This window comes from Mustela nivalis (assembly GCF_964662115.1).
Source record: "Mustela nivalis genome assembly, chromosome: 3".
Lineage (NCBI taxonomy): Eukaryota > Metazoa > Chordata > Mammalia > Carnivora > Mustelidae > Mustela > Mustela nivalis.
The window spans coordinates 156,018,733-156,044,916 of NC_139022.1; the positions used below are offsets into that span (position 1 = coordinate 156,018,733).

The 26,184-nt window shown below is 39.3% G+C and overlaps 1 protein-coding gene across 1 annotated transcript in view; it reads right to left on the bottom strand.

Moving 5' to 3' along the window:
- The window catches only part of CDH6 (cadherin 6), a 121,199-nt gene that overhangs the window by 47,165 nt on the left and 47,850 nt on the right, over positions 1-26,184 (bottom strand). Inside the window, exon 2 of the mRNA XM_082724522.1 lies at positions 8,203-8,559. Coding sequence (XP_082580648.1) covers positions 8,203-8,430 — 228 coding nt within the window. The 5' untranslated portion in view covers positions 8,431-8,559. The remainder of the gene's footprint in view (positions 1-8,202; positions 8,560-26,184) is intronic.

The following is a 26,184-nucleotide window of genomic DNA, read 5'->3' on the forward strand; positions in this document are numbered from 1 at the left end:
TCATGTAGCAGCAGAAGAAATGGGGTGCAGGGAGGTTAAATAACTTGCCCAGTATTACGCAGGTGGTCACAGTGTAGCTGGGGCGCAGACACACGCAGCCTCCTCGGCTATTAACTTAACACTCTCCAGTGCATAATTGTCGAATGAATGAAAAGCATTTTCTCTTCAGATCTATTCAAAAATGTTTTAGCTGAGATAACGTCTTCAACTGCCTTCTTAACTCCAATCTCAGTGTCCTCTAGTCACCATTAAATCCCACATTCACACTGATATTTCAAGCTTTTTGTTATGCCCCATTACTGCCTTCGGGTCTTCTGAAACATACCAATTCACCTCAAATATTTATTCATATAGTTCACACATCTATACATTTTAATCTTTTAAGATGCCTCTCTTTTCTTGTGTGTGTGTGTATGTATTCTCCGTGAATGGAAAACTGGAAGAAACCGTAACTATTTTCCTGGAGAAATATTGTGGCATGCTGCTTTTCTCTATTCCAGGTCACGTAATTTCAAATTTGATTCCTCACCTTGACCTTTGAGAATATCTATCCCTTCTACCTATTTATCAAAAGAGCAATAAGAAAAAAACCTCTTTGTCTTAGGGGAGTTCTGTACTTTCTTTCAATCTCTTCTCTAATTCCAGTTGGAAAGATAGGTTTGCGAAGAATACCGATATATTTAGCATGCTCATGAGGATTCTATTACATGGTCATTGTAATAATTGACAACATAGAAGCTTATAGGAAGATGGAATTTGCTACCAGCAGCCCACATCTACACAACAGAAGATGCCTTCTTTCGATTCCGGTGACACATTAACATCTAAACATAATGTCAGATTTGATGAAGGTTATCAAAGGGAGAACTCCTATCAAAAAAATCTTGTTTATTTTTGATAAAAGAGGGTAGAGCATAAGGAAGACATCCTTTCATTTTGATGGGAGAGATAAGGCCTTCTTAAGTTTAAACTTATAATTCTGGTGACAATATATTCTTGGCTTCTCATATTTAAATTACTGTCACTCAAATCAATGGAGATTAAAAAAAATCAGTGGTTTATGTATCTTTTGACTGTTGATTACCAATAAGTCAGGGATATTTATCTGATTTTTGGAATAAAGTTTATTTGATAATTAAGGATTATTCGATTAATTAAGGATGATGATAATTAAAGATTTTGATATGAAAAGAAATGTTCATTGGAATGTTGGCATTTTGCGTATTTAAATTGCCATCTCCTATGGTGGACCCATAATACAACAAAAACCGAGAGCATTCTGGTGCAAACCAAGCATCTGTATTGTTTAATAATAGTACAAACAAGTTAAGGTAATCAGTAAATAAATACTTAGCAATGTCTATAGTAGAGATGGGTGGGGATTTTTATAATGAACATGCAGAGTGTCTATAACTTTCCAACAACCTCTAGAACTGTTCCGTTTGTGGAGCATGAAGGTAATATAGATCAGTGTGAACAAAAAGGATCTGAATCCTTAACTCTCTTTTATTCACCTTGATCCCTCCATTTTGTTCCACAAACTGCATTACAAGCAGGAGGATATAGGATTCCACAGACATAATGACATGGAAGTTGGAGGATTTGGGATTGGGACCTTCTTTTTCTTTGCCTTTCTAAATTTTACTCTGCTTTTGTGACCGGGCAATAGAACCGTTGCCTTTGGGTTTATGACCAAGGTCAGACCTTCTAACGGTTCTGCTCTCCACATGAGCAACTGTGCAGAGAGGGAACGTTGAAGATTGAGGGAATTGCTGTCACACGGGACATCTTCTTAGCATCAAATAGCAAACTGAAGCCTTTGCCATTAAGAAAGGGAAATCAGTTGGCGGCAGTGGAAACATAATGAGGATTACTGCCAATATTGGCAGTCGGGAAGTTACTTTTTAAAACGTTTTTTTTTTTTTTTTTTTTTTTTTTTTTTTTTTTAAGGTACATTCAACCAGCCAGTGCATGGTCTCTTAAATATACTAACCAATTGAAATATAAAAATGTTAAATGACTGAGCATTAAATTTAAATGATGAAGAAGAAAGATGTGCCCAAGGCGCTTGTCCTGACTCAGGGAGAAAAGATTATTGCAGGGCATTGAACCAGAATAGAAGTTTAGAGGTTATCAAGGGAAATAAAAAGCAAAGACACATTTTCATCATGATGACCAAAAAGACTGCTAATTGCATATCTAATTTTAAAATGCGCACATGTAACTATTTTGAATATCATGATGTATTCCAGAAAAAGTAAAAGGAATGTTCATAGTGGTAATGCAAACATATTTGGGTAGCTCTTTAATACTAGTTTTAATTTTTTTTTTCTATCTCCCCTTGGGTTTTACACAGCAGGTTCCCAGCAGGTATTTGTGGCTTTGAACCACATGCTATCTCTGAATGCCAAAGCATGTTCTGGAAATGTTTTTTTAATCTGTGCCTTGCAATGGCTCTGTGAAGGAGTGGAGATCCCGGGGAAGGAATATAACAGAGCAGTTACAAGGTGAGACAGAAGCTGAGTGCAAAGTCTAGTAGGCTGAGCGCTTAGGAGGAAATATTTGAGTGCTCTGAGCCTTGGTTTACTCATCTGTAAAACGGGGCTATAAATCTTACCTCAGCATTAGTGTTGCTGTGAGGACCCAATGAGATAAAGATACCTGAAGCACTGAGCGGAGTAGGGCTCAGGACATGCTGGCTGTGACGATATTGATGTTTTAATCTGCTGCTGCTGTTTGAAGTGACAGTGATTAAATGACTCTCTGAATCCCCCTTCAAATTAGCACCGCGAGGTTTCTACTCTTAAACTTACGTTCTTTTCAGAAAAAAAATTGGAATACAAGAAAGCAATATTTTAATAATAGCATCTTTTAAATGGTCTTCCAGAGTGAATATAATATTGCTTCATGTGTACCCAATTCAGATCATGTGATTATAGGAACAAATAATTGTTCATTCCTAATTTTAAAGGTGTGTGTGGCTGACAACTTTCATTTTCATGGGCCGTTAAAACATTACCGGCTGATTATCCTGAGATGAGTGGCTTTGTTGAATTGGGTAGACATTAATTTTAAAGACTCAAGAGGAAGGCGTGTTAGGAAGACCTGTGCGATAGAGCCTCAAATAGAACCCCAGTTTTCATGATGTTTAAAAAAACACAGCGTATCTGTTTTTTGGGAAAATTCCACAAGAGAAAATCCTCATCAACTTCCAAAAAGGTAACATCAGAAAATATCTATGAAAATAGACAGTTTGTCACGTTCCTAAAAACAGATCTCCTGGTATGCTACTAAAAATAGAAGTACCTCAAAGGCTTCTAATGGAGATTCGTCTTAGGTATCCATTGTGTAGAAGGAGAGCATAGGAAGGAGAGCATTGTAAAGGATAAAATGCAGGAGACGAGGGAAATCAACGTTGCTATGGGCTGTTGTATGATCATGTGCAAACCTTTTGCCTGAAACTGTGCAAAAAGTTCTGCGGTTTTAAATATATTCATCTTTGTGTTAATGAGTGCCCGTCATCAAAATCTAATCTCCGTCTACCTGTGTTCTTCTTTTCTTATTGAACTTAATCTTAGATTATATATGAATCACCATCAAGGAATTGCTACATTATGCAAAGCTGGCAAGGGTTTTCTGCAAATGTGAGATGATGACGCTTCCTCCTTACTTTCCTATTAAGTTTACAGAAACCAAAGATAACCGGGGTGGATTTCGTGTAATATCAAATACTCTTCCCATCCCCCCTTGACAAGAACACATGTATCTTTACATTTCCTGTGCCAGGAATAGCGACACTTCCACTCTCCTAACTGTCCGATCTTGAAATCCCCGACTCTTCGAACTTCTCTGCATCTAATAAATTGGGAAGTCCTGCTAATTCTCCCTCTGCGGTGTGCGCTCACACCTGCTGCTCCTTTAAGAGTGCTTCCAACATTATCACCTCCTGGGGGGAAGCTCTGCTCAGCCCCAAGCCCAGCTGTCCCCTCTCCTTTCTGTGTCCAGCAGTACTTCCTGGACGCCCATTTCATCACTGAACATGCCACGATTTGTTCTAATCACTGCCAGTTGTACACTGCCAAGGCCGTGATTCTCAAATGCCAGCGCATATTATATTATATTTCATATAATCAAAAACCAAGTGAGACAGAATCTCTGGGAAGGTGAGACCAGGGCCAAGATATTTTTAAAAGCCTCTACTCTTCAGACGTTAATATGCATACAATTCACTGGGGGCTCTCATTGAAATGCAGAGTACGATTCCATAGATCTCAGGGAGGGCCCAAGATTCTGCATTTCCAAGAAGCGCCCTGGTGACACAGGTGCTGCCTATGCTAAATCAGCTAAAAGTTGCCCCAGATGGTCCGGCATTTTAGAAAAACCACCATCTGTATGTGGATCTGTTTCTTAAGCCCACAAGCTCTTACCGAGTACAGGACAACTCTTTCCTTCCCTGTTACCCAGACCCACCACCACCATTTTTAGGTGAGTAGAGGTGCTGAGACTTTTCTCATAAATCAGAATCTGGGTTGTCAATATTTCAGTAGAATCGGCCTTCCCCACTCTTACTCACAGGAAGTGTATCCTTCCGGCCTCTGCCCGGCTGAGTTCACGTTTCTGCGTTTATCTTTCGGGGCCGCAGGACACAGTGAAATGCTGGAGAGCATTCAGAAGGCTAGAGGAGGGATGTCTTGTCGCCTTGGCTTGTGTTCCATGTTTTAAGCGTTATCTTGTCTCTTCCCTTTATTGTTAGCCTAGCCTCAGTGGTCTGTCTTCTGCTCCTCGGTTGCGCTGTGACCCTCCCTCTTTTCTCCTTTGACACCTGACAGCCCTTTTCTCCCACCCATTCTCACATTTTCCTCACTCCACCTTCATCACGGTCAACCCTAGAGACTTCCCACAGATCATGGAAACCAGTGAACACAAATAAAATAGAAACAGATACTTATCGTGTAAAAACTTCTTTCTTCCACTTTAAGCGCTATTTGCTCAGAGGCATGACTTTTCTTCTGTTAAAGCTTCTGTTCCTTCCAAGTACAGATCAATCTTTTTCCTTTCAGGCCCCAAGGACAGACTCAAAGTAATTGTTATTTAATTAGGCTAATCGCTTGTTTTAAAGTTCTATTGGTCTTTGTACACCTTTAAGTGCCCACACAGCTACAGTCCAGGGCTTTCCAGGGCGCAGACCGAGGCATCCTGGGGAGCCCACCCTGGTACCAGGAAGCATTTTTAAAATTTCAAGGGAAATGCAGAAACACTTGGGCTCTGTCAGACTCCTTGTGAATTACTAGTTCAGGGTAGTTCACAGTTTCAACAGTAGGTGGTGCTACACTCCTTTCGATGATGTCATATGTCTGTAAAGCTGGGTTCCGCATAGTATTTGTGTTAAGTGAGTGCAAAATCAATATGGAAAGGAAACGAGGGGCAGTGTCCAATCTTAGAAGTTGTACAGTGCCCAGCAGATGCCCACATTCTGTAAGTAAGGAACTGGGGTTATTTTTTCTATTAATTGCTGTGTATTTTTTTTTTTTCAAAGAGCTACTTATTTTTTAGAATATAAATACCTATTAATGTGTTTGGATCTATTTCTTGCGTCCTAAGCGCACTGTGAAAACAATTCTTGAGATAAGAAGAGCTCTGTGAACCAAGAATGTTTTGGAACCTCTGCTGCAGTCTAATCTTGTTTTTTCTCGTCCTGTTCCCAAAATTTCTTAACCTTGTGAATCCACTTCCCGGCATCAGGTGTCTGTTTTGTTTCAGAGCTTTTTAAAAGTGGACCAACTTGTTGCCACATGAACAACAAACTTTTTTTTTTTTTTTTACTCAAACTTTTCTGGGTCTATTTTTAATTGTGCTAAAAACACATTAGACTCAAATCCTTTCTCATGTTGATAAAACATAACGCCAAAGATAGATTTGGGGACATGCCCTATTATTAACAGAGCAAAAACACCTCTTTACACATCTGTCATAGCCATGCGGGGACCATAACTACTTCAATGATTGCCATTGCCTTATTTATTTTTTTCCAACAGATACTCCTTTATGTGTCACCCTTTCAAGAAGGTGGGGGTGAGGTAGGGAAATACAGCTAGCTGCCAATAAAATATCTACCTCCACCTGGTTGCATGGAAGCTCTGATTGGGAAGGGAGTTTTGCCACCCTCCTCTACATTTTCACCCACTGAGAGATCCCGTAATTTCCTCCTTTTACTTCTGCAATGATACAGAAATCAATACTCTGCTTCAGTGCATTACAGATAGATTATTATTAAGAGCGTATCCAATGGGTATTCTCACACATATTAAGAACATCTCTATGCACCTACTGTGTGCCAGTCCCTCGTTCTTGTCTCACTTTAACGAGGCTGCCACTCCATGAGGTTGGCACTGCTGCCTGCATTTTCTAGATGAAGAAACAAAAGCCTGGGCAGGTTAACAACCTGCCCTGGGCCACACGAATGGCAGGGCATCGATGGGGCGTCAGATCTATCTGCTTGAGTCCACAGCTCGAGAAACTTTTCCTCGTGGCAATATTACCTCTCATAATCATCATGGTAAAACTGATTTTGGTGCAGTTTTATCTATTTCCGCTTCTGGTATCCTGAAATATCCTAGCCTTTCTTTAAGAACTCAAGTAGTTTTGATAACAACTGACATCACAACTTTAGAAGAAAAAGCAGAAAGGAAAAAATAAAGGCAGGGGGCTCAATTATTTAGACAAAGCATTTAAAACAATTTAATCTATGACAATAGTGTTATTCGCATTGTAGAAAGCGTTTTAAAGATTGTAAGATGATTATCATTATTTACAACCATTACTCTATGAATATAGTTCCTGCCTGTCAGATTTCACAAGGAAATGGGGTAAAGTATAAAGAAGGGGACTATCTTTCTTCAGCCTTCACACAGCGTGTGGATTTCACATCAAATACAAGGCTAACCCCTTGGGGATCAGTGTTGATGTTCACCCCTTCACTGAATACTTCCTCTCCTACTTTATTCCACATTAATAATTCATTCATTGGAACAATGCCTGGTTACCTCAGCCCAAGCTATGGATGGTTTTCCTTCATTTGGAGTGGTTAATACTTAAAGAGAATATTCACACCTTCTTATTTAGGGATATTTGGTAACAGATTGAAATGTGAACATGCAGCCCTTGGAATCTGCAAAATTCATGCTACCTGATGTAGCCATTTCAAAATCATAGCTGTAATCATAAACAAAGACATCTTATCATTTCCATTATGTTCATTCTCTGTATGAAGGGTATGTGACAAATACTCTTCTTACCAATACTATATTTTGAAACACAGGACCTACAAAGTACAACTCCGTGTCTCTATTTTTTCCCCATCGTTGCAGTATGCATATCGTCTGCAGCAAGAATGTAACTGATGATAAAATTTCCGAGAAACGCATGAAGACAGTAGAACCGAGCTGTTTCCCTGACTCGGCTCCAGTAATCTCTGAGGGCTATCACAAGTGATGCCTCCTCATTCTACTTTCTAGAGTCAATAAAATGGTCAGATGATATTTGGAAATAGCACCCCTCCATAGCCATTTTTCTCTCTTGTGAACCTTGCCGCAATTAAATCACAAGCTTTTGAATGCCTGGCTCTTGCTCATTTATTTGAGACGAGACAAACCCCACAGCAGCAGCAATAGTACAGCAACCAAATCGGAGGCAGGTGGTGGCTTTTGAGGACAAAGGACTCCATTTGGTCACGGAAAGGATGGCATGGTCGGGGAGCCGTGTTAAGAAGTAGTTAATTTGAACCTGGCCAAAGGACTGACGCTCAAAATATTTGCTTTCAGAACGAGAAAAAAGGAACCTTCCTTCCCTTACAGCTTAATCGCTCTATTCCTATTTTTAATACATCCTACTTGATAGAATAGCCAGACCACATTTTTCAAGCTAAAGTAAAAATTAAAGGATTTATGATAATCCTATGTAGATGGTTGTGGGCGTTTCTTTCTCAACGGAAGCGTTTCTTTCTTTGTTACATTGCTAACATTTCTCAACTTCTTGCTACAGTCTTCGTCCCGAAACTACTCAAGTGGAAAAAAAAAAAAAAGTCTTACCAGAGAAGCAACAATTCTTACTGTACTGGGGAATAGTTCACATCCTCCCTATTTATTAGAAGTAATTTCTTCAGGCTTTAAAACCAGAACGTCAAAGTGCCCAGTGGAATCCTACCTTGCCCACGTACTGATAATCGGATCCCGTATATTCCTCCAGGAGAAAGAACTGATTCCACATCCAACTCCTTTTCGAACGGTTCAGCTCATTTTTGCTGTTTCCAGAGAGCTCCAGGGCCCTTTTCTTTGCCGGGAAACCACTAGTCCTCTTAGATAACGGGCTTGAGAAAGTTGGGTAGGGCTGACCAACCCAAAAGAGTAGCAAGAAGTACCGGTAAGTTCTCATTCTGATGACTCAGTCCGGTCTCTGGGTGGTGGGTACCCTGCTCCGTGAAGTGGCTTTGCTCAGGGCACTGTTTCCAGCATCATTCTTCCTTTCTTCCTTAATGTGCTTCGCTTGGCTCTCAGAAGGTATCTGGAAAGAATAATAACATATCAAACATTTTTAGAGATGCTTAAAATTCAGCGTCAGAGCAAATAAGCTCTGGAAAAAAAGGACAGAAATTTGAATCGCAAAACAACAAAAATAAGTTGGCTATCAATTGTGAAATGAGGAAAACGTTCTTTCAGACACGCTAAGTGGAAGGCATGTGCCGAGTCGGAAGCTGCTGTTTCCCTTCTCCTTTTCTATCACTTAAAAATCCTATTTTAAGTCATTGCGTTGCTGTAGGTCAACATGCCAGAGTGGATTATTTCACTACTCTTTTTTCCTCTCGAGTAGGTGGGCTGAGATCTGGTTAGAAGAAACGAGTCTGTGTTTCGGATTCCATTTGCATATTTATCCTCATGAACAAGTCGGAGGCAAAGAATATCACACACACTTTCAGTTCGATTGAAAGTGGGTAATGTTGAAGTTTTGCTAGAAGGTACTGAGTACCTGTGATGCGTCAGCCCCTCAAGGCAGAGTCCGTTCAGACTCTTGGCTTCACAGATGTGTTGGGGGAGACAGGTCTGGGTCAAGTTCCGTTGGAAAAGACCCCACGTTGTTTCTCTTCCCAATGCATGCTAGCATACTGAAGTTTCTGAAGTGAGATTTTGTAACAGTGATGCAAGCCTACATTTAATACAGAGTTTCTCAAACTTGACCCGGAAGCTTTTTCCCCCTGTCATCTGACCTAATAACACTATAGGATGGGGGAATGAGCAACCTACAGAATTTATATATAACAGAAGACAGGAATGAAATGAGCAATTTTATTTAAATTTCTTTAGGAAATCCTGGGCTTTCATCTTTAAACTTTACTTGTATCATAAGCAGGCAAGTATACATATAAAAATTGGTCATACAATTTCTGTGTGATTTTCACAGGTGCATCAAATACATCTCAGTATCACAGTAAATGCAGTTGACTACAGGATCTCCAGAAACGTCAACTACTATACTTGTGTGTACTAATTTTCCAGGACAAATATTAATTTTCAAGAACCTAACCTCACATTAAAAATAAATCCTTGGGCCAGATTGTCTAACAAAGACGTTACCATGTGGTTTACTATTTCATGTAATTAGGGTACACATACCTATATCTCCATCCTAGACTTTCCCACATTTCTTGAAAAAAATCCAACAAATTACTTCTTCTTTGTATGATTCGGTATGGAAAAAAATTTTTCCTTAAATAATGAAGTGCTTTGTAATGTAGAACATAATAGTAATTAACTTTAGTATGTTTGCTAAGTAAATGTAGACAAAAGAAACATGTTTTAGGTAATCTGATCCGTTTTTTTTTTTTTTTCCTCTATGTCAGAATAATGTGTTCACTTGTCTCCTATTATTCTACCAGGTAAATGTATATATGACCAGAATTTTTATTTTTTTAATCCCAGCAATGAGTAATCATAGCCACCAAACACAAGGTTTCATGAAAGTTTCTTTCTTTCTTTTTTTTTTTTTCATGAAAGCTTTCTACTGGACTATCAGTGAAATGTTTCATAGCGTTCAGCATTTTTAAACCTTTATTCTATTACTATGCATCTTCTTGACAGCAGGATGGGGAAGTTGAAAATTCCACAGGTGAGTAAATTTGTACTGTGACAATTAGTCATGCTGGCAAAACTCCAGGCAACCGTAACTTGTCATTAGGTGGCCTTGGTACAGGTGTGGAATCACTGATGCTCAATTAGGCCATGACAAGTCTTCTTTTCTCGCGGATGGTATATTAAGGGGATTGAGGGAGCATATGGAGAAAAGCCCTCTAAAGACATCTATTCATTTTTAGTAGCAGAGATTACACCGAGGTTGATTCAGTGGAAATTACATTTTTCCTAATTTCTCATATTCTCCATTATTTGCACAGACAAGTCCTGCCGTGAAGAATTACATGTCTGCTGCTACCCTCAGTGTGTGCCCCATGGTGCTGGCAGGAAAGAGGATTCAGAGAATGGAGGTGTCAGCTGTGTAAAAGGCAGACTCCTAAAGGCCATTTTAAAGAAAAATCGATCCCTGTGGGCGTTGTGTGGAAACTCTACAAGCTGTTGCCACTTGAATATTAAATATTAGTTCTTTTTAATATCACAGATACCAAAATGTCAAGATTTCTTTTCTTTCTTTCTTTTTTTTTTTTTTTTTTTTGCTTAGTTGGTAATGAGCTTCTAAAGGGATGCTAATTTAAGCAGTGTTTCCGAGTATGCTAGAACATCTAGATTTGCTATAACCCAGCTCGTTTTGTATCAACTTGGCAGGGTGTGTCCTTGTTAAAAACTCAATATGCGAAATTACTAAAATTACTATGATCCACTCATATTTAGTGTTAGCTTTCGAGAGGGAAAGACTTCTCTGTGAAATTCAAGTTTAAAAACTCTGACGAACTCTGAACTGTTGAATCTATAACTTAGCAGTTCTCATTTAAGACTTTGGAATGGGCAGGACAGCGTAGTGGTGAAGGTTATATCAATGCTGGAGCCAGACTGGCTGCGTTTAAATCCAGGCTCTGTCCGTTAGTTGCTTTGAATTTGGGAAAATGCTCGGTCTCACCCGGCCTTAATTTCTTTCTCTGTAAATGGGGATCATGACAGTAACTACCTCATAGGGTGCTGTAAGGATTAAGCCATCATGTGCAAAGCACTTATAATAGCGCCGGCCCCTTAGACAGGTATTAATAAGTATCAGCCGCCATTATTTTTATAACTGTTGTTACTACTGCTGTTACTGTTCTTACGACGTTGTGCATATGGAGAATCCACCTACAGCATCCCGCAAAAGTCTGCAAAAGATAGCATAGCTGTCCCTCTTATGCTTGAATACTTTATTTTCCTAGAAGCATTTCTGAGCGAGTCAAATTTTCTTAAAATTAAAAAATAGAAGCACTTTAAAAGTCAGCATTATGCCGTTTGCTAATCGTTTTCCTCTGCGTAGACTTCAATTCAGGATTTCACAGTAATAGTGTAAAAACAGGGAAGGTGGGAACTTTATGCCCACGGATGGCATGAAGAATGTGAGCGAAAAGGAAACTTCAACAGGAGGATGGACTCATTCATAGAATCTGTTTTTCTCCCTTTCCCTTTTGTTAGGTTAAGGCTTTAAAAATCATCTTTACTTTATTCGTGTGAAAAAAAAAAAATCAGAACTAGCTTTACAGTAGCAATTTTGACCTTGTAAAAATGCATTGGACAAACATGTCTTTATTAACATGCTATGATTATTTTCTTATATAGGGGAAGTGTTTGAAGTTTAAATGAGTGATGTACATGTATTTTAGATTTTACTTAACCTAAATAATATGCAATGAAAAAAATATGCAATGAAAAAAAATATTCTGGGGACGCCTGGGTGGCTCAGTTGGTTAAGCAGCTGCCTTCGGCTCAGGTCATGATCCCAGCGTCCTGGGATCGAGTCCCACATTGGGCTCCTTGCTCAGCAGGGAGCCTGCTTCTCCCTCTGCCTCTGCCTGCCGTTCTGTCTGCCTGTGCTCGCTCTCTTCCCTCTCTCTCTCTGATAAATAAATAAAATCTTTAAAAAAAAAAAAAGAAAAAAAATATTCTGAGCATAACCTTAGATATAAAAAAATAGGATCCACAGGCCAAGGAGGGCAAGGGCCCATTGTAGCACCACTTTGACCAATATGGGAAAGCTGCTGACTTGTGAGCAATCAAAATATAGGGGAACCACATGGCAAGTAGTAATCAGCTATGCTGGCTCATTTCGTAGATGTCAAAAAGTAAACCAGAAGGACAAGGAAGTAGGCATGCATAGATACTGAATTTTAAAACAGCAGGTATTCAATGATAGTCAATCAGGAAAAAATCAGAAAATTAGAGAGTAGGAGAGGAAGAAGGCTAAACAAAGTAGATACAGTAACTTTCACCCCTACCTCCTCATGGCACTAAGAGCAAATCAGTTAGAAATGTCAAAAACTGTAAACATCAACCTTGAGCTGCCTAATTGCAGCCTAATAACAGTTTAGCAACGGACTTAAAAGATTACTTAATAGATCACGTCTCTACTTTTTTTTTTTTTTCCGGGCATCTAGCTTTTTGGAGGGAATTTCTGTTTCTTAGAGGCAATCATTTGTATGCTCTGAAATTTGATATGCAAAAGTTGCTGGTCTAGAAAAATAGTTTGAATCTTTACAGAAGCCCCTTTTTAGTGATGTGTAGAAGGTAATTAAGATGTTTATGGATAGTGGGGCAAGACCCATATAGCGTTGATAATTGCATACTTTGCAACTTTATTTCCCTGGCAGCCAATAAGCATATGTACTTCATCTTCACAAGAGTACATAGTCAAGTCCAGCTTTTATTTAATGCATATTTAGGAGGAACCTAGGCGTCATTAATTCATGATCTACCAGTTTAGAATATGTAAGAATGCAGAAGCTGGGCTAAAGTTTTCCTTTGATTAGCAAAACCTTATCCTTTAGATTACTGGAAATTAACAGTGTAAAAATCTTTCTTAGGGATATACAGAATGAGAAAACAAACTACAATGTCTTCGAGTTCCCTGGAGTACTTTGGAATCACCTTTTATTTGCAAATAATTAATATGCTAATTAGGAAACTTCTCTATTGATTGAATTGCTTCTCTAGTGACTTATGTTTGATAACAGTCTGAATGACTCAACTGTGTTATCTGGTTTTGAGATACTGATTTTATTATACTATTTACAGGCAAACAAATAAGTAAATATTAGGCAGACTTAAAAGCAATATAATGACTTTAAAGTTTTAGAATTCAGACTTAGCATACATTTGTTCTGGTATTCTTGATTAATTCTAATCAGAGCAATGATACTATAATGCCATCTAGGCTTACAAATTAAACCAAGTGCATTTGTTTTTTGGTATGCAGAGCCTTAACTTGGGCATTCAAAGCACAGTAAGCATTCAATAAAGCAACATTATTAATATACTTTAACCATTTATCATAGTAAGAGAAGGTTTTAAAATCTGGTAGGAAATTGTTTTCACAAATAAATGGTGTTGCATATAAATGCAGCAGCAAGGTATTTTGCCCAATGTTGCTCACAAAAAACATTTCTGAAAATACCATCCACACATAAGTCATCCTAACCCATTGGCATACCCCAATAGCAATGCTTTAGAATATGTGTTATAAATCCCTTGTTAAGTTTTGATACATTTTCTCACATGATATCATTAATGGAGTAGAAAACAACTGGTTATTATTTACAACTATTTAACATTTCTCTCGACTCTATTGTATTCCAACTCTAAGCCTGAAATTGCTCTAGTTCCATAGTCTTTGGGTGTAATGTTGATGAAGTTGGTATTTACTCCACTAAAACCTAACAAATTCAAGAAGCAGAACTGTGAAGTCAGGATGAACTAAACAGAGTGAAGCCAAAGGTACACATGCTTTTCTACAAGTAAATATTTAAAAATATAGATGTTCTTTATTCCGAGAGAAGAGTTTTACAACCAATTAAGTTTGTTCAAGATCAATTATCCGATGTCCCGAGAAACTTTATTTTGAATAAGTTGCCACCTGCTATGAATAAAAAGTCCATAGAATGTGGCTGATCTTCTGGAAATGGTGGCATAAGGACAGAACCAATTTACAATTTTTGGTAGAGATTTCACATGAAGTCTTCATTTCTAAACTTCCATTTCATTTTTCTGTAAATGTCAAAGTCACTGTTGAGTAAAATTGGTTCTGTTTCGTGTGTGTAATGAACTCCATTGAAATGTGTCAAACAGCTTTGGCATCTCTCATCACGTAGCATTTCTCTTGTGCCAATGAATCATTATGGCAACAGCTATCAAATGATGCCTGATTTTTTTTTTGTAAATGTTTATATTTGTGGATAATATGCCAATCTGTTTGCAAACTGATGTATTTCCAGATGAAGCTATTTTAACAGTATTACCCTCGTTCTAAAATCATATTCCCCACATTGCATTAATGAAGATAAAGTCAAATATGTTACAGCACATAAAACGGTATTTTATGTGTAGTTGAGGCTCAAGGAATATTTGTTGACTTGAAATACCCATTTGGAACAAAAAAAATTTTTTTTAATGAAACTTGAATCAGAGGATAAAGACAAAGGTCATTTTTCCATGTGGGGAAAAAAATCCAAGCTGTTTTATCGTGTAAGAAAGTATCAGAGTATGGTGCACCATGCATCTGGATTAGAAGTTCAACCCTACTCAGTACTGGCTGGGGATCAGTGCGTGTCTCAATTTGTTTGTCTATAAAATGGAACGATATTATATTAACGGTACCTATTCCATAGGACAGCTGTGAGCATAAGATGAATGAATTCATGTGAGGTCTTAATATTAAGATATAGTAAGAAGGCCAAAATGACCTACACTGTTTAAAAAAAAAAAAGGAGTCTTAGTAGAGGACACACATTGGGCATCCTAGGGCAGAGTTTGCGTCTTATGCATTTCTTGTCTTGCCTTTTACAATTAAACTGAAACCAGCCGCCCTTCTTTAAAAATCTGGGCTTACTCATTTCTGGACTAACTTGAAACATCAGATGTTCTGGTGACTTTTTCTTTAAATTTCTGGAGTGGAGGGAGCTCCTCCCAGAGCACTGTAGGCTCTTCCCCACCAGTCCTTAGCGAAGCCATTCAATTGCTTGCTTCACTCCTTTAGGCATATTGCCTGGCTCCTGAGGGTGTCTGGGCTTGGGGATGCCGTCTTTCCCCAAAAGATTTACTCAGGGAAATGAAGGAGAAGAGAATGCACTTTACACCTTTAATTAGATATTCATAGCATGAATTTTAAACAGTTTCTGTAGCAAACTATATGTCTATACGTTGCAGGAATGTATGAAAGACTTGGTTTCATATTACACCCTCTTGTAAATTAGGCTGGCTCTTTGGCTGCTCCATTAATTCTTTGGGATGCATAGCCATTTAGGAAATGAAGCTTCAGTAAGAAGGAAAGATGTCAAAACCCGCTTGCCCGTCAGTGTGAGCTGTTTCAGTGAGTTTGCTGTTCTTCCAATAGCTCAGTGAAAGGGCAGCCCGAGAGTATCGGCTAGAACTATAGGCCGGCAGGAGCCAAGGGTTCCTTAGTGCATGTGAGGAGTTCAAAACAGCTTTAAATTTATTCAATTGTAAAAGGAGTCACGTGGTTGGGTTTATCAATAAACCACTGTGAAACTTGGTAGATCGCAGATGATTTTTAAAGGCTCATACTGGTGCAAAATGTTATGAGGAGTGGAGGTGCATTTATTTTTCCTGCTATAATGTCTAAATTTTTTTGTTGATGACATGAAGTCTAACTCATAAATAATAACACTCGTGAATTTGCCGTGTTCCATCCCTGACCTTACTATGGGCGAGCGCTGGACTAAGGACACCACAAACATGTTGTCATCTAATTCTCATGCCCATTCTGCGAGGTGGCTAATCTCATCATTTCGGCAGAGGAGAAACCGAAGCTCGAAGCTCGGAGAGGTGGAGAAACTCCTTCCAGGTCACACCCCGAGTGTGTAATAAAAGCAGATCATAGCCTCGGTACAGACTCCGCAGTCCTTGCTCTGACCCTACCCTGAGGAGTCACAGCACTGATCAGTGTTCAATACAGTTGTGACCTTAGAATGGAGTCTTGGCGACTTCCCTAAAATTGAAAGAGCAACACAGGTTTCTAGAGGTAAAAATAGTTGTGAGAGAGTGGATGAGCTAAGTAAGAACAGCAAACAAAGGTTAGCTCTGTGCTCTACCAACTTGGAAGTCTTAAACTACATCCTCCGAGACGGAGACTGTCGTCCTTATCCGCTGCCTTAGAGATGAGCAACGCAGGTGTAGAGGGCCTGTGTCCTGTGCCCGAGGGTGCCCAGCCAGTGGCTGGCCAAAGCTGGACTGAGCCCCGCTAATCTAACAGCAACTTCTTAGCTATAACCTTCACTATCACATTTGTATTTTGCTCGTAGATATAGCATCTAGGTTTTATTTACTCTCATTTCAGACAAAAGTTGAACTAATTTATCACCAGGTTTCTAAATCCCCAGCAAATTAAAGGGATAGTGTGAGGAGTGCTGGAGGCTGGGGTACCCGTGTTAGAGGAGGGGGCGGCGGAAAGGGGCAGAGAGGGTGGCTACCGACAGCCAGCAGAGGAGCTGAAGACAGAGAGGATGGAGTCAGGGACCGGCCTGGGGGAGAGGGAGGCTCTGTGTTCCTGTGCCCAGAGCAGCGGTGGCGCACAGGGACCGCAGACAAGCATGTGTGGCGGAAGCACACGCACAGGGAGTGCAAGAGCGTAAGAATGACTAGGTGCCCGAATTAATGACAGGAGGACTCAGGACTGTCAGGACGAACAAAGGGATTCTCTGCAGCCCTTGAGGGTATTACGTTGTGGCGAATCCAGCAGCGAATATTCCTAATGCTGACCCAGCATCAGGAAGAAAAGGCCCATATTCTCCTGAGTGTTTGAGAAAGCACAGGTTTATAGAATAAATCTGAGCACCGTGACTGTGAAACGTTGTTATGGGGGCTTTGAGAAGGGCTGGGTTTGGGGTCCCATTATATTTCTCTTCCCATTTTATCTCTGGCAAGCTTCTCCGTCTCTCTGAGCTCGTGTGTACCTAACTGGGGCCAGTGTGCCAGTGCCGGGGCCAGGCCGGCATCGGGGCTGCAGGTGCACACTCCAGCCCGTTCACCGGTTTGGAGCCCAGCGTCAGTACTTGCTGGTCTTGGGGGGTCGACAAGTGACTTGACAAGATGTGCTTCAATTTCCTCATCTTCAAATGGGGAATAGTGAATTTCGGGGTTTCAATGGAGGCAACAGTAAATAACACCTGGTTTCTCTTTCACGTTCCCCAGAAATGAAGAAATAAAACAAAGCAGTATTACATGGAGTCTCAACTATCCCATTTTTGACTATAATAATATATAAAAGGCAGATTGGAAAGGTAGCTTAGTGGGAGAGCCCCACAGACTTGCTAAGTAAATCCCCGCATTAGTCAGAGGTCCCCTGGAGTCAGGGTTACATTTTATTTTGCTTTTTAAAATTTCTATTCATTTTTTTTTTTTTTAAATAGAAGAACAGAGTGGCTCAGTTCTAAGGTGCAGAGTCAGAGGGGATGACTGTCTGCTCCCACCTCCGTTCAGCTGAGGTACAGAACCCAGAGGTCTGAAGAAATGATCCCAAGGAATCTGTTTTAATCCTTGCTAATTAAAAAAGATCATTAGAGACATCCGTGATCTTCAGAGGCAGTAAGTCACTTATTAATTACCAACAATTCTTATATTTATAGCTTTGCTTTTTGGAGTTGTTTACAGCATCACTAAAAGGAAAATGTATGAATAATTTATGGGTGGGGAGTTTGAAGCTTCCCTTAAAATATCTTTCACTTCAGGTCAATCAGTGCATTCCAGGCAAAATGAATTCTTTTTCCATCTCCCTTTACCTTTCCCACTACAGATACACATACATAGACACACAGACACACACACACACACACACACACACACACACGGTAGCGAAGGGAGAGCAGGAAAGAGAGAAAGAGAGTGCGTGAGTAAGCAAAAAGGGCTAATGATCTATATGTTTTTATGTGCTTTGGACATTTGCCTGTTAGCACTGAAAACGACATGCTATTCTCACCCCAAAGAGTAGCACTGTTTACAGAGGTGTAACCCTTTACATCAAGTTATAATGGGAGAAAATAATCGAACCCTGACTTGATGTTTGGATAGCTTCATTCCTTCAATGTGTTTTATGTAACACTTTATTTGCAGAGGATTCATGACTTAAATTAGATGCTTCTCATAATATCCTGGTGTAATAACTTAGAAGACATTTAATTGAATAAATACTGTATAACAACTTAAAGGGGCACTGCAATGTTTAAAGATTTATTCCCTGAGACTGACTGAAGTCGAAGGAGGTCTGTGCAGGTAGTGGCATCTTAACTAATCCAGGCTAATTTTAACTGACCATCAAATTAAACTTGCACAGACAGGAAGACAATGTGCTTGAATGGGTTGCTAGATGTTTTATCAATTTTGATTGCCTTCATTTGAAAACTTTAATTAGAACCTCTGTTTACTTGAGTCAAATTGCGCATAAAATATCATGCAAAACATTTTAAAAGGGAATTTTAATTATACCACTAAAGAAATGCCCTTGTTCAATGTTTACTAAACACTTGCCAGAACAAGTTAATTAATACATGTTTAAATAAGTGAAAGAAGAAGGAAAACAACGAAAAAAAAATCACATTCATCTTTTGTCAAGTTTTACTGCAGTTGTCAAAGAAGTTCAATTTCTAATTTAACGACTGTGCTGTTACAGTGTGCATGTGTAATTATAAACAATGGGGCACCGGCACACAATGAAGGCCAGTGGAAAGCTAATTCCCACTGGAAGTTGTTGTTCAAAATAATTGTGCATTGTTACTTGATGTTCTGTAGTCATCAAATTAAGCACTTTTCAATTTCGTGCAACTGTTTATTTATTTTGTGGTAGATGATCAGAATGTTCAGATGGTACTAATATGGCCTTTTCATTGTTTGAAGCTACAGAAAAAGACTTTTTAATAGAAAAAGCATAATGTGTAGACAAAGACAAAATTTCATGATACTGCGTTTTTAGTTCCAATTTTAATATACCACCAACTTTTTGACTTTATTTTTTTTAGAATCCCAATTTTTCCTGTCTAATAATGTAAACCATGACTGCTTGTGTTCATAAAAATTGAGATTGGAAAGCATTTGATAATCTGCTAGAAAAACAAAACGAAATCAGTCTTCCTGGGATATGCCCTATCCCAGTAGCTTTATGAAAAATCAGAAGGAGAGGTACCCAAAATAACTTTGTAATCTTTTGGAGAAAGAAAATGCACATATCCCATTAATGATCACTACCATAACTAGGGAAGTTTTTCTCTTAAATAGCATAATCCACACTATTATCATTTACTCTCATATTGCTGAAACTGATCACCAGATTCCTCTAGTCCTGTAAGAAGCCACTACCTATCCTGGTGTAGGAGATGACAGTGACTGAGGACCAGGTCTCCCCTGGGTCTCTCACTTGAAGTTTCAGGCCCATCAAGACAGTCGAATTAATAAGCCTCGACGGGTTTGTTATAAAAATTAAATTAAATATGGGACAGTATGTAAAACACTGACCATGTTGCCATGTAAACAAGCATTTATTATGAGCTAGTATCCCTTTTGTAAGGTCCTTCATTGCTTACAGAGAGCTGATCTTAGGGAGTGTAAGAATAGCACGTATCATAATCTACAGTCTTTGGGCCATTTAATGTCAGTAAAAAGCATGAAGTCAAAAGATTATAAAAGGCAGCCTACATAAAGAGCAAAACAAACAAAACTTTTTTTCTTCTATATATCATTTTCATTTTAAAGAAAACTTTATGTCTAGAGAAAAGCATGGTAGATACTTAAGCCTACCACCAACTTGCTCTGCAATCTCAGCTGGCAGGGGAAATAGAATTTTCTAATGAATTTCTTCCTAATAAAATGAGAACATGAAGTGCCAGCATGTTTGCACACCTACCAATTATGAAATGAGTTTCCCTGGATATTAAAACGAAGCCAAAATATAATTTAGTCCTATAAACTACTGTCAAACTCAGCTATAGTTCCATTTGAAGGATTAGGAATTATTTGATTAGCAACTGACGAATGGACGTTAAGGTGACTAATTTTTTTTTTTCCCAAAACACGCTAGAAATTTTTTGTAAAATGGGCATTTTTTTTTCCTTAGGAAGAAAAAAAATATGTACATAATATATATGTAAATATATATTTCAACACTTTAAAGGCATCTTTGAGAGTCAACTGCTTAGGATACCCCAACCTTAGAAGATGTTGCAGCTGTGTCATGGATGTGTAAGTTATTTCAGATGACTGTAAATAAAAATCAGGTATCCGTGGTTATAAATACTCTGTTTCACATTTTCTTTAGCAACAGCAAAAAATTTCAATTAATTGAATCTCAGCCAACTACAAATAATGCCAGAAGTGCAATATTTGGTGCACAAGGTCATGGGCAATCATTAATTAAGATGCAAAGGAACCGCATTAAAGGTCCCCAATACGGGATTTTTGTTCCAGAATTTCTGATGGATATGGACTGAAATATCTATAAAAATGCAGCTTCAGCTCTATGGGAAAAGAGGGAATTGGGTACAATCTCTATTTTGCTTGCTCTGGAAGTTTTGATAATGTTCTGAAGTGTCATTTTTGAAAATGAAGATGAAAATAATCTTATTTAAGGATTTTTATTTATAGAAAAGAAAAGCCCTTGGCCTCCCATGTTATCTTTATTTTAAAGGAACACCAAGTCAATGGTTTCCCCTTGGGGGATTGGAGGGGAAGATGAAGATCTTTTCATAATGGCTAAAGCCACCAAATGTGCAATTTGTCTTATTTAGAAATTTTCCCCAAAATCACCTGCCAAGAGCCAGTAGAAATTAATTATTTTCAAGAGAAAATCCACAATCTTTTATAATATCTACACTTGGTGGGGGGGGGGGCAGTATGATTATATGTGTGTGAGTGTGTGTGTGTGTGTGTGTGTGTGTGTTGCTTTCCAGAATGTAGATGTTTCTTCGTGTTGCTTTATGGTGGTTGAGTTCAAATAAGAAGAAGTCTCAGAAAAAGATCAGTACAACTTGTTAGCCTCCAATTTATCATCCCCCATCCAAGATTTAATGGTTGTGTTAACCTGGAGTCTCAAGAATAATTATAGTCTAAAACAAGTCCTCAAAGTAAGGAGATGAAAAGAACTGTATAAATTGAAGGCTGTCATGAAGTAGAAATTGCACAAGCAAGGGAACTTTCATCGTGTTGAGTAAGTACTTTACTATTGGATTCTTTTTAAAATTAAGGTGCCTGGTAAGTTGGATGAAAATAAAATATGTATGATTAGCAGGGAATACCTTGGCCCAGAGTAGTTGGATAGGAGTGGAAAAAGGACAGAGAAGTGGTTCCCCCCACCCCCCAAGTCATTACCAGCTTAGTTCACAGAAAAGTTATTTCAAATACTTGCTTTGAAAGACTGCTTTGAGGTCTGCTTTTAATTTGAACAGTTAAATATCATATTCATGCCAATGAATCTTTTTCCTCGTTTTAATATCATTAAGAAGAAAGCCTCCCAGGCCAGAGTGAAGAGTGTAATTGCTTAAAAGAAGAAATATATAGCATACATATTTAATTCAAGCCTTTAAAACAATTTCCTTATGTTGGCTAGGCACCTTTGTTTATGTAAGACAGCCTTTTAGTTTTTAAAAGAACTCAGCAACATCGAACCATATGGAAAAATCTCTAAAATAAGATTTTAGCAAAATAAATGATCTCTCACGACTCTTTCTCTGGTTGTAGTTGGCTTCCCTGCTTGTGTCTGTTTGACTGCAGGTCAGTTTTAGAGGAGCTTTGATTTTTCTAATACAATTAGAGTAAGCCACACTCTATAAATTTGAAAAACTCCTCTAAGAACAAGATAGGAGACATCATGAAGTTTAGGTCATAAATTCCATAAGCAAGCGCTTGGAAATTTTTCATGTCTTGAAATGCTTCCACCAACTGAAGAGTATTTGTTTTTGTGAAAACTTTCTAAAAAATAGAATGAACCGCTACTTTTCGTAGCTCAACAGATTGCTGTCTGCACGTACAACATTTCCCACTGCTTATAACTAAAGAGAAATGACTTTGGCACTTTATGTGTTTGATGAAAGACTGTTATTGCAATTGCCCTGTGAGACACCAAGCCACCTGCCACAGCATCCCTGGCCATCTGAGGCAGTCCTCTCCAGTTGGTGTGGGAACGGCAAACCAATATGCCACCAGAGAGAAGCATCCAGAGCATTCCGACTAAGAGAATGGGCTTTGCAATCAGCCAGGTATAGGGTGAATTTTTTTTTTAACTCATATGACGTTGGACCTTAGTTACCCTTTTAAAGTTTTAGACTTTTCACCTTCAAAATGAGGATGATCATGTTCAGGCCCTAGGGTACTGATGTGGGACGAAGTGACTGGGTGTTTGGAGGGAGTGGATGCATGGTAGCTGTTATGAGGTTATAGTTTGGTGAAGGTCTAAGGGACTGATAGCTTTGGAGATGCTTTTCGGTTGCATCATAACCTTTCAGCTATGGGAGCAACTTGCCCCTCGAACTTTTCTGCAGAAAGGTACTGCATCAAGATCCCTCAGAGGGATGCTGGTAGGACCCAATGTGTGAAATGTATTCAGGTCTTCAGTTTGATTTTAAATATCTAAGCACATTTTGCATTCTGCTGAATAATAGATCTAAAATGTTTTATCACCAAAATCATTTTTGCCCCTCAAATCTCATAAACCTGACTCTCACATGTTACCTTCACATGATGGCTTTGCCCGACCTCTGGGACCTGGTGGGGCATGAGAATAGCTGGCCTGGGGCACACAGGACAGAAACCAGACAACTTGGACATCCGCAAACTCTGCTCCCTAGTGCCCTTGTACTGATGGTAGGCAGAGCTCCCTCTCTCGGACCACACTATCTCATTCTAAAGTGAAATATAGGCAGGGAAGGTTCTCTCTTAAGGTATCTCCTTGCCATTTTAATTTAAAAATTTGGTTGATTTGGCTGAGAAACACGGTGCTGTGGGGGTGGGGGAAGGGAATGGAGGGAACAACATTTCATTCCTTAGTGAAAAAGAAGAAGTCAAAGATATTTAATGGCAAAACATATGCCAATCTGTGTTGGTCCTTACCCATCCCTATTTTCATGTCCTTTAAGAAAACATTAAGATAGTCTTAGAGTCAGGAGGGTTGCTGTAGAAATTATGGCATATGCTGAATTTCACCCCAAGAGTCTTGTGGGTAATTTTGCAGATTAAGTGGGAAGGAAGATAAAAACATGCTTTGGGTGGCTGGGTAGACAACCAGGTCTTCCCTGAGGCTAAATAACTTTTCTCATAAGTTAAAAAAAAATTCCAAGATAATAATAAATTATTGTTTCATAAATAAGTAAATAATTCCATGATATAAATAATAAAATCATTGTGTAGTTCTCAACCTTCTGTTGCCCTGACAGGTTAAACGGTTATCCAGATTTTTTTTTTTCTTTTTCAAGTTTTTATTTAAATTCCAGTTAGTTAACATATAATGTAAAATTAGTTTCAGGTGTAGAATTGAGTGATTCATCCCTTCCATACAATACCCAGTGCTCATCACAACCAGGGCCCTCCTTAATATCCATCACTCATTTAACCTATCACCCCGCCCATTTCCCCTCCGGTACCCCTCGATTTGGTATCTTGAGTTAGGAGTCAGTTTCCTGGTTTGTCTCTCTGTTTCTTCCCCCCCTGCCCCAGTTTTGTTTCTTGAATTCCACGTGTGAATGAAATCATATGGCATTTGTCTTTCTCTGACTGGCTGATTTCGCTTGGCATAAGAGTCTTTAGCTCCATCCATGTCATTGCAAATGGCAAGATTTCATTCCTTTTTTATGGCTGAGTTATATTCCATTATATATGGATGCCACATTTTTTATCCATTCATCAGCTGATGGACATTTGGGCTCTTTCCATAAACTGCCTGTTGTCAACAAAACTAAAAAGCAACCTATGGAATGGGAGAAGATACTTGCAAATGAAATATCTGATAAAGGGTTAATATCCAAGATATGTAAAGAATTTATAAAACTGAACACCCCAAAAACTAATAATCCAGTTAAAAAATGGGCAGAAGACATGAATGGACATTTCTCCAAAGACGACATACAGGTGGTCAACACATACATGGAAAGATGCTCCACATCACTCATCATCAGGGAAATGCAAATCAAAACTTCAATGAGATGTCACCTCATACCTGTCAGATTGGATAATACCAACAACACAGCAAACAATAGGTACTGGTGAGGGTTTGGAAAAAGGGGAACGCTCTTGCACTACTGGGGCAAGACAGTAGTGGGGCAAGACAGTATGGGGGTTCCTCAAAATGTTAAAAATAGAACTTGACTTTCATCCAGCAATTGCACTACTGGGTATTTACCCAAAGGATACAAGAATATGGATTTGAAGGGGTACATGTACCTTGATGTTCTCAACAATTATCCAACGTAAAAATAAAACCCAAAAGTGTCCTCTGTTCACCATCAACCTTTTTAACCCTGTGCTCTGGGCCACACAGGTTGAAGAATTATAGAGATAACGATGGTACATGTTAACATTTCATTCTGGATAAAGGCCCATAAGGTAGATAGAGGGAAAAAGAGAGAGATGGGGAAAGAGAGGAAGAATATGGGTAACCTCCGTGAGGGCTGAGCTTAACTCCTGCTGTTTGTTTACATTTTGTGCAGTGAAAGTGATACTGACTTGTTCTGGGGACCCGTGACGTATTTGGCCTTTCTTACTTCATAGATGGACTCAATTCAGTGATGAGACTGTCCTACGCATGTGATGATCAAACCAAACTTGTCTTTATATAAATCTTCCCTTCTCAGCTCGGGCTTGTTTCCTGCTGGAAGTGAAGGGACATGGCCCTTCTGCTCCCAGCCTCCCAGCCCTGAGCGCCTAATTCATTAGCTTCAGGGCCCGCCGCCTGTCAATGCTGAAGTTGTTAGTAGGGAGGAAGGTTAAGGTAATGAATAAACAGTACTCGATGCTTTCTGGGCCTGTCAGATTGTTCAAACTGATGTTTCTGGGTAGCAGAGGTATATGATTGAAATGAACTTTCCTCTCTTGGGGAACCTTGATGGGCTCCTCTGAGCTCCCTTACTTCTCCCTTACTTCTGGCCCCTTTTCTATAGTCCCCTTGCTACAGGCATGTATAGTCCATTCAGGATGGACTAAGATGACCATGCACAGCCTCTGAACACTTTTACACTCTTCCTGCTGAGGTCACCTTGCTCCTCCGGGCAGCTCTATTGTATGAAGCCCAGTGACGCTCCTCCCCTCCCCACCACCTCCAACCCACCAGTTCTTTCCCCTTTGGCCCACGTGTATCCCCAGGAAGCACTCACATCCATATCTTGACAAAGCCCTTGGAATGCCCCAGCTCTGTCGCCTAAATAGTGAGGCAGCCCCTGTCTCAGACCTCCGTTGATGGCCTGCTTTCTCTCCTCCAGGGAGTTTGGAACAAACTCCCCTTGTGTCTCGTGGCTACAGGGGTCCTCTCACAACAATCAGGGTGGTTCCGTGGTTGTCTCTTTGAATACTCAAGTCTCTCCTGATTGGTTTAGGATTGGACGGTGGCAGCCTCTCTTACAAAAGTGGGTGGGGACTTGGCAACAGCAGAGCCTGCCGGTAGGTAATCTCTCCAAATCCTCACTCTGATCCCTTTTATCTTTTCCACGGGGGTGGGGGGGGGGCTTTGAGCCATTTATGTGTTCAGCGCTTGATGGGAGTTGAACCCACATCCTTGTTGCTCGTGTTTCTTGGTAACTGAGTTTCAACTGGGTTAGGAAAGGTCTTCTTCCTTACTAGACACAAATCTGGCTTAATTCAGTTAGGAAAAATAAGCAAACTCTCCATGATAACTAAAATTTAAAAATATATAAATATGTCATCAAAATTAAGTCACTGCAACACGTTTATCTTCTCTGGCAGGTAATCTAGCACTTAGAGTTTGATTTGACCATAAAAACAAGTCTGCACAAAATCAGTCTGAAAC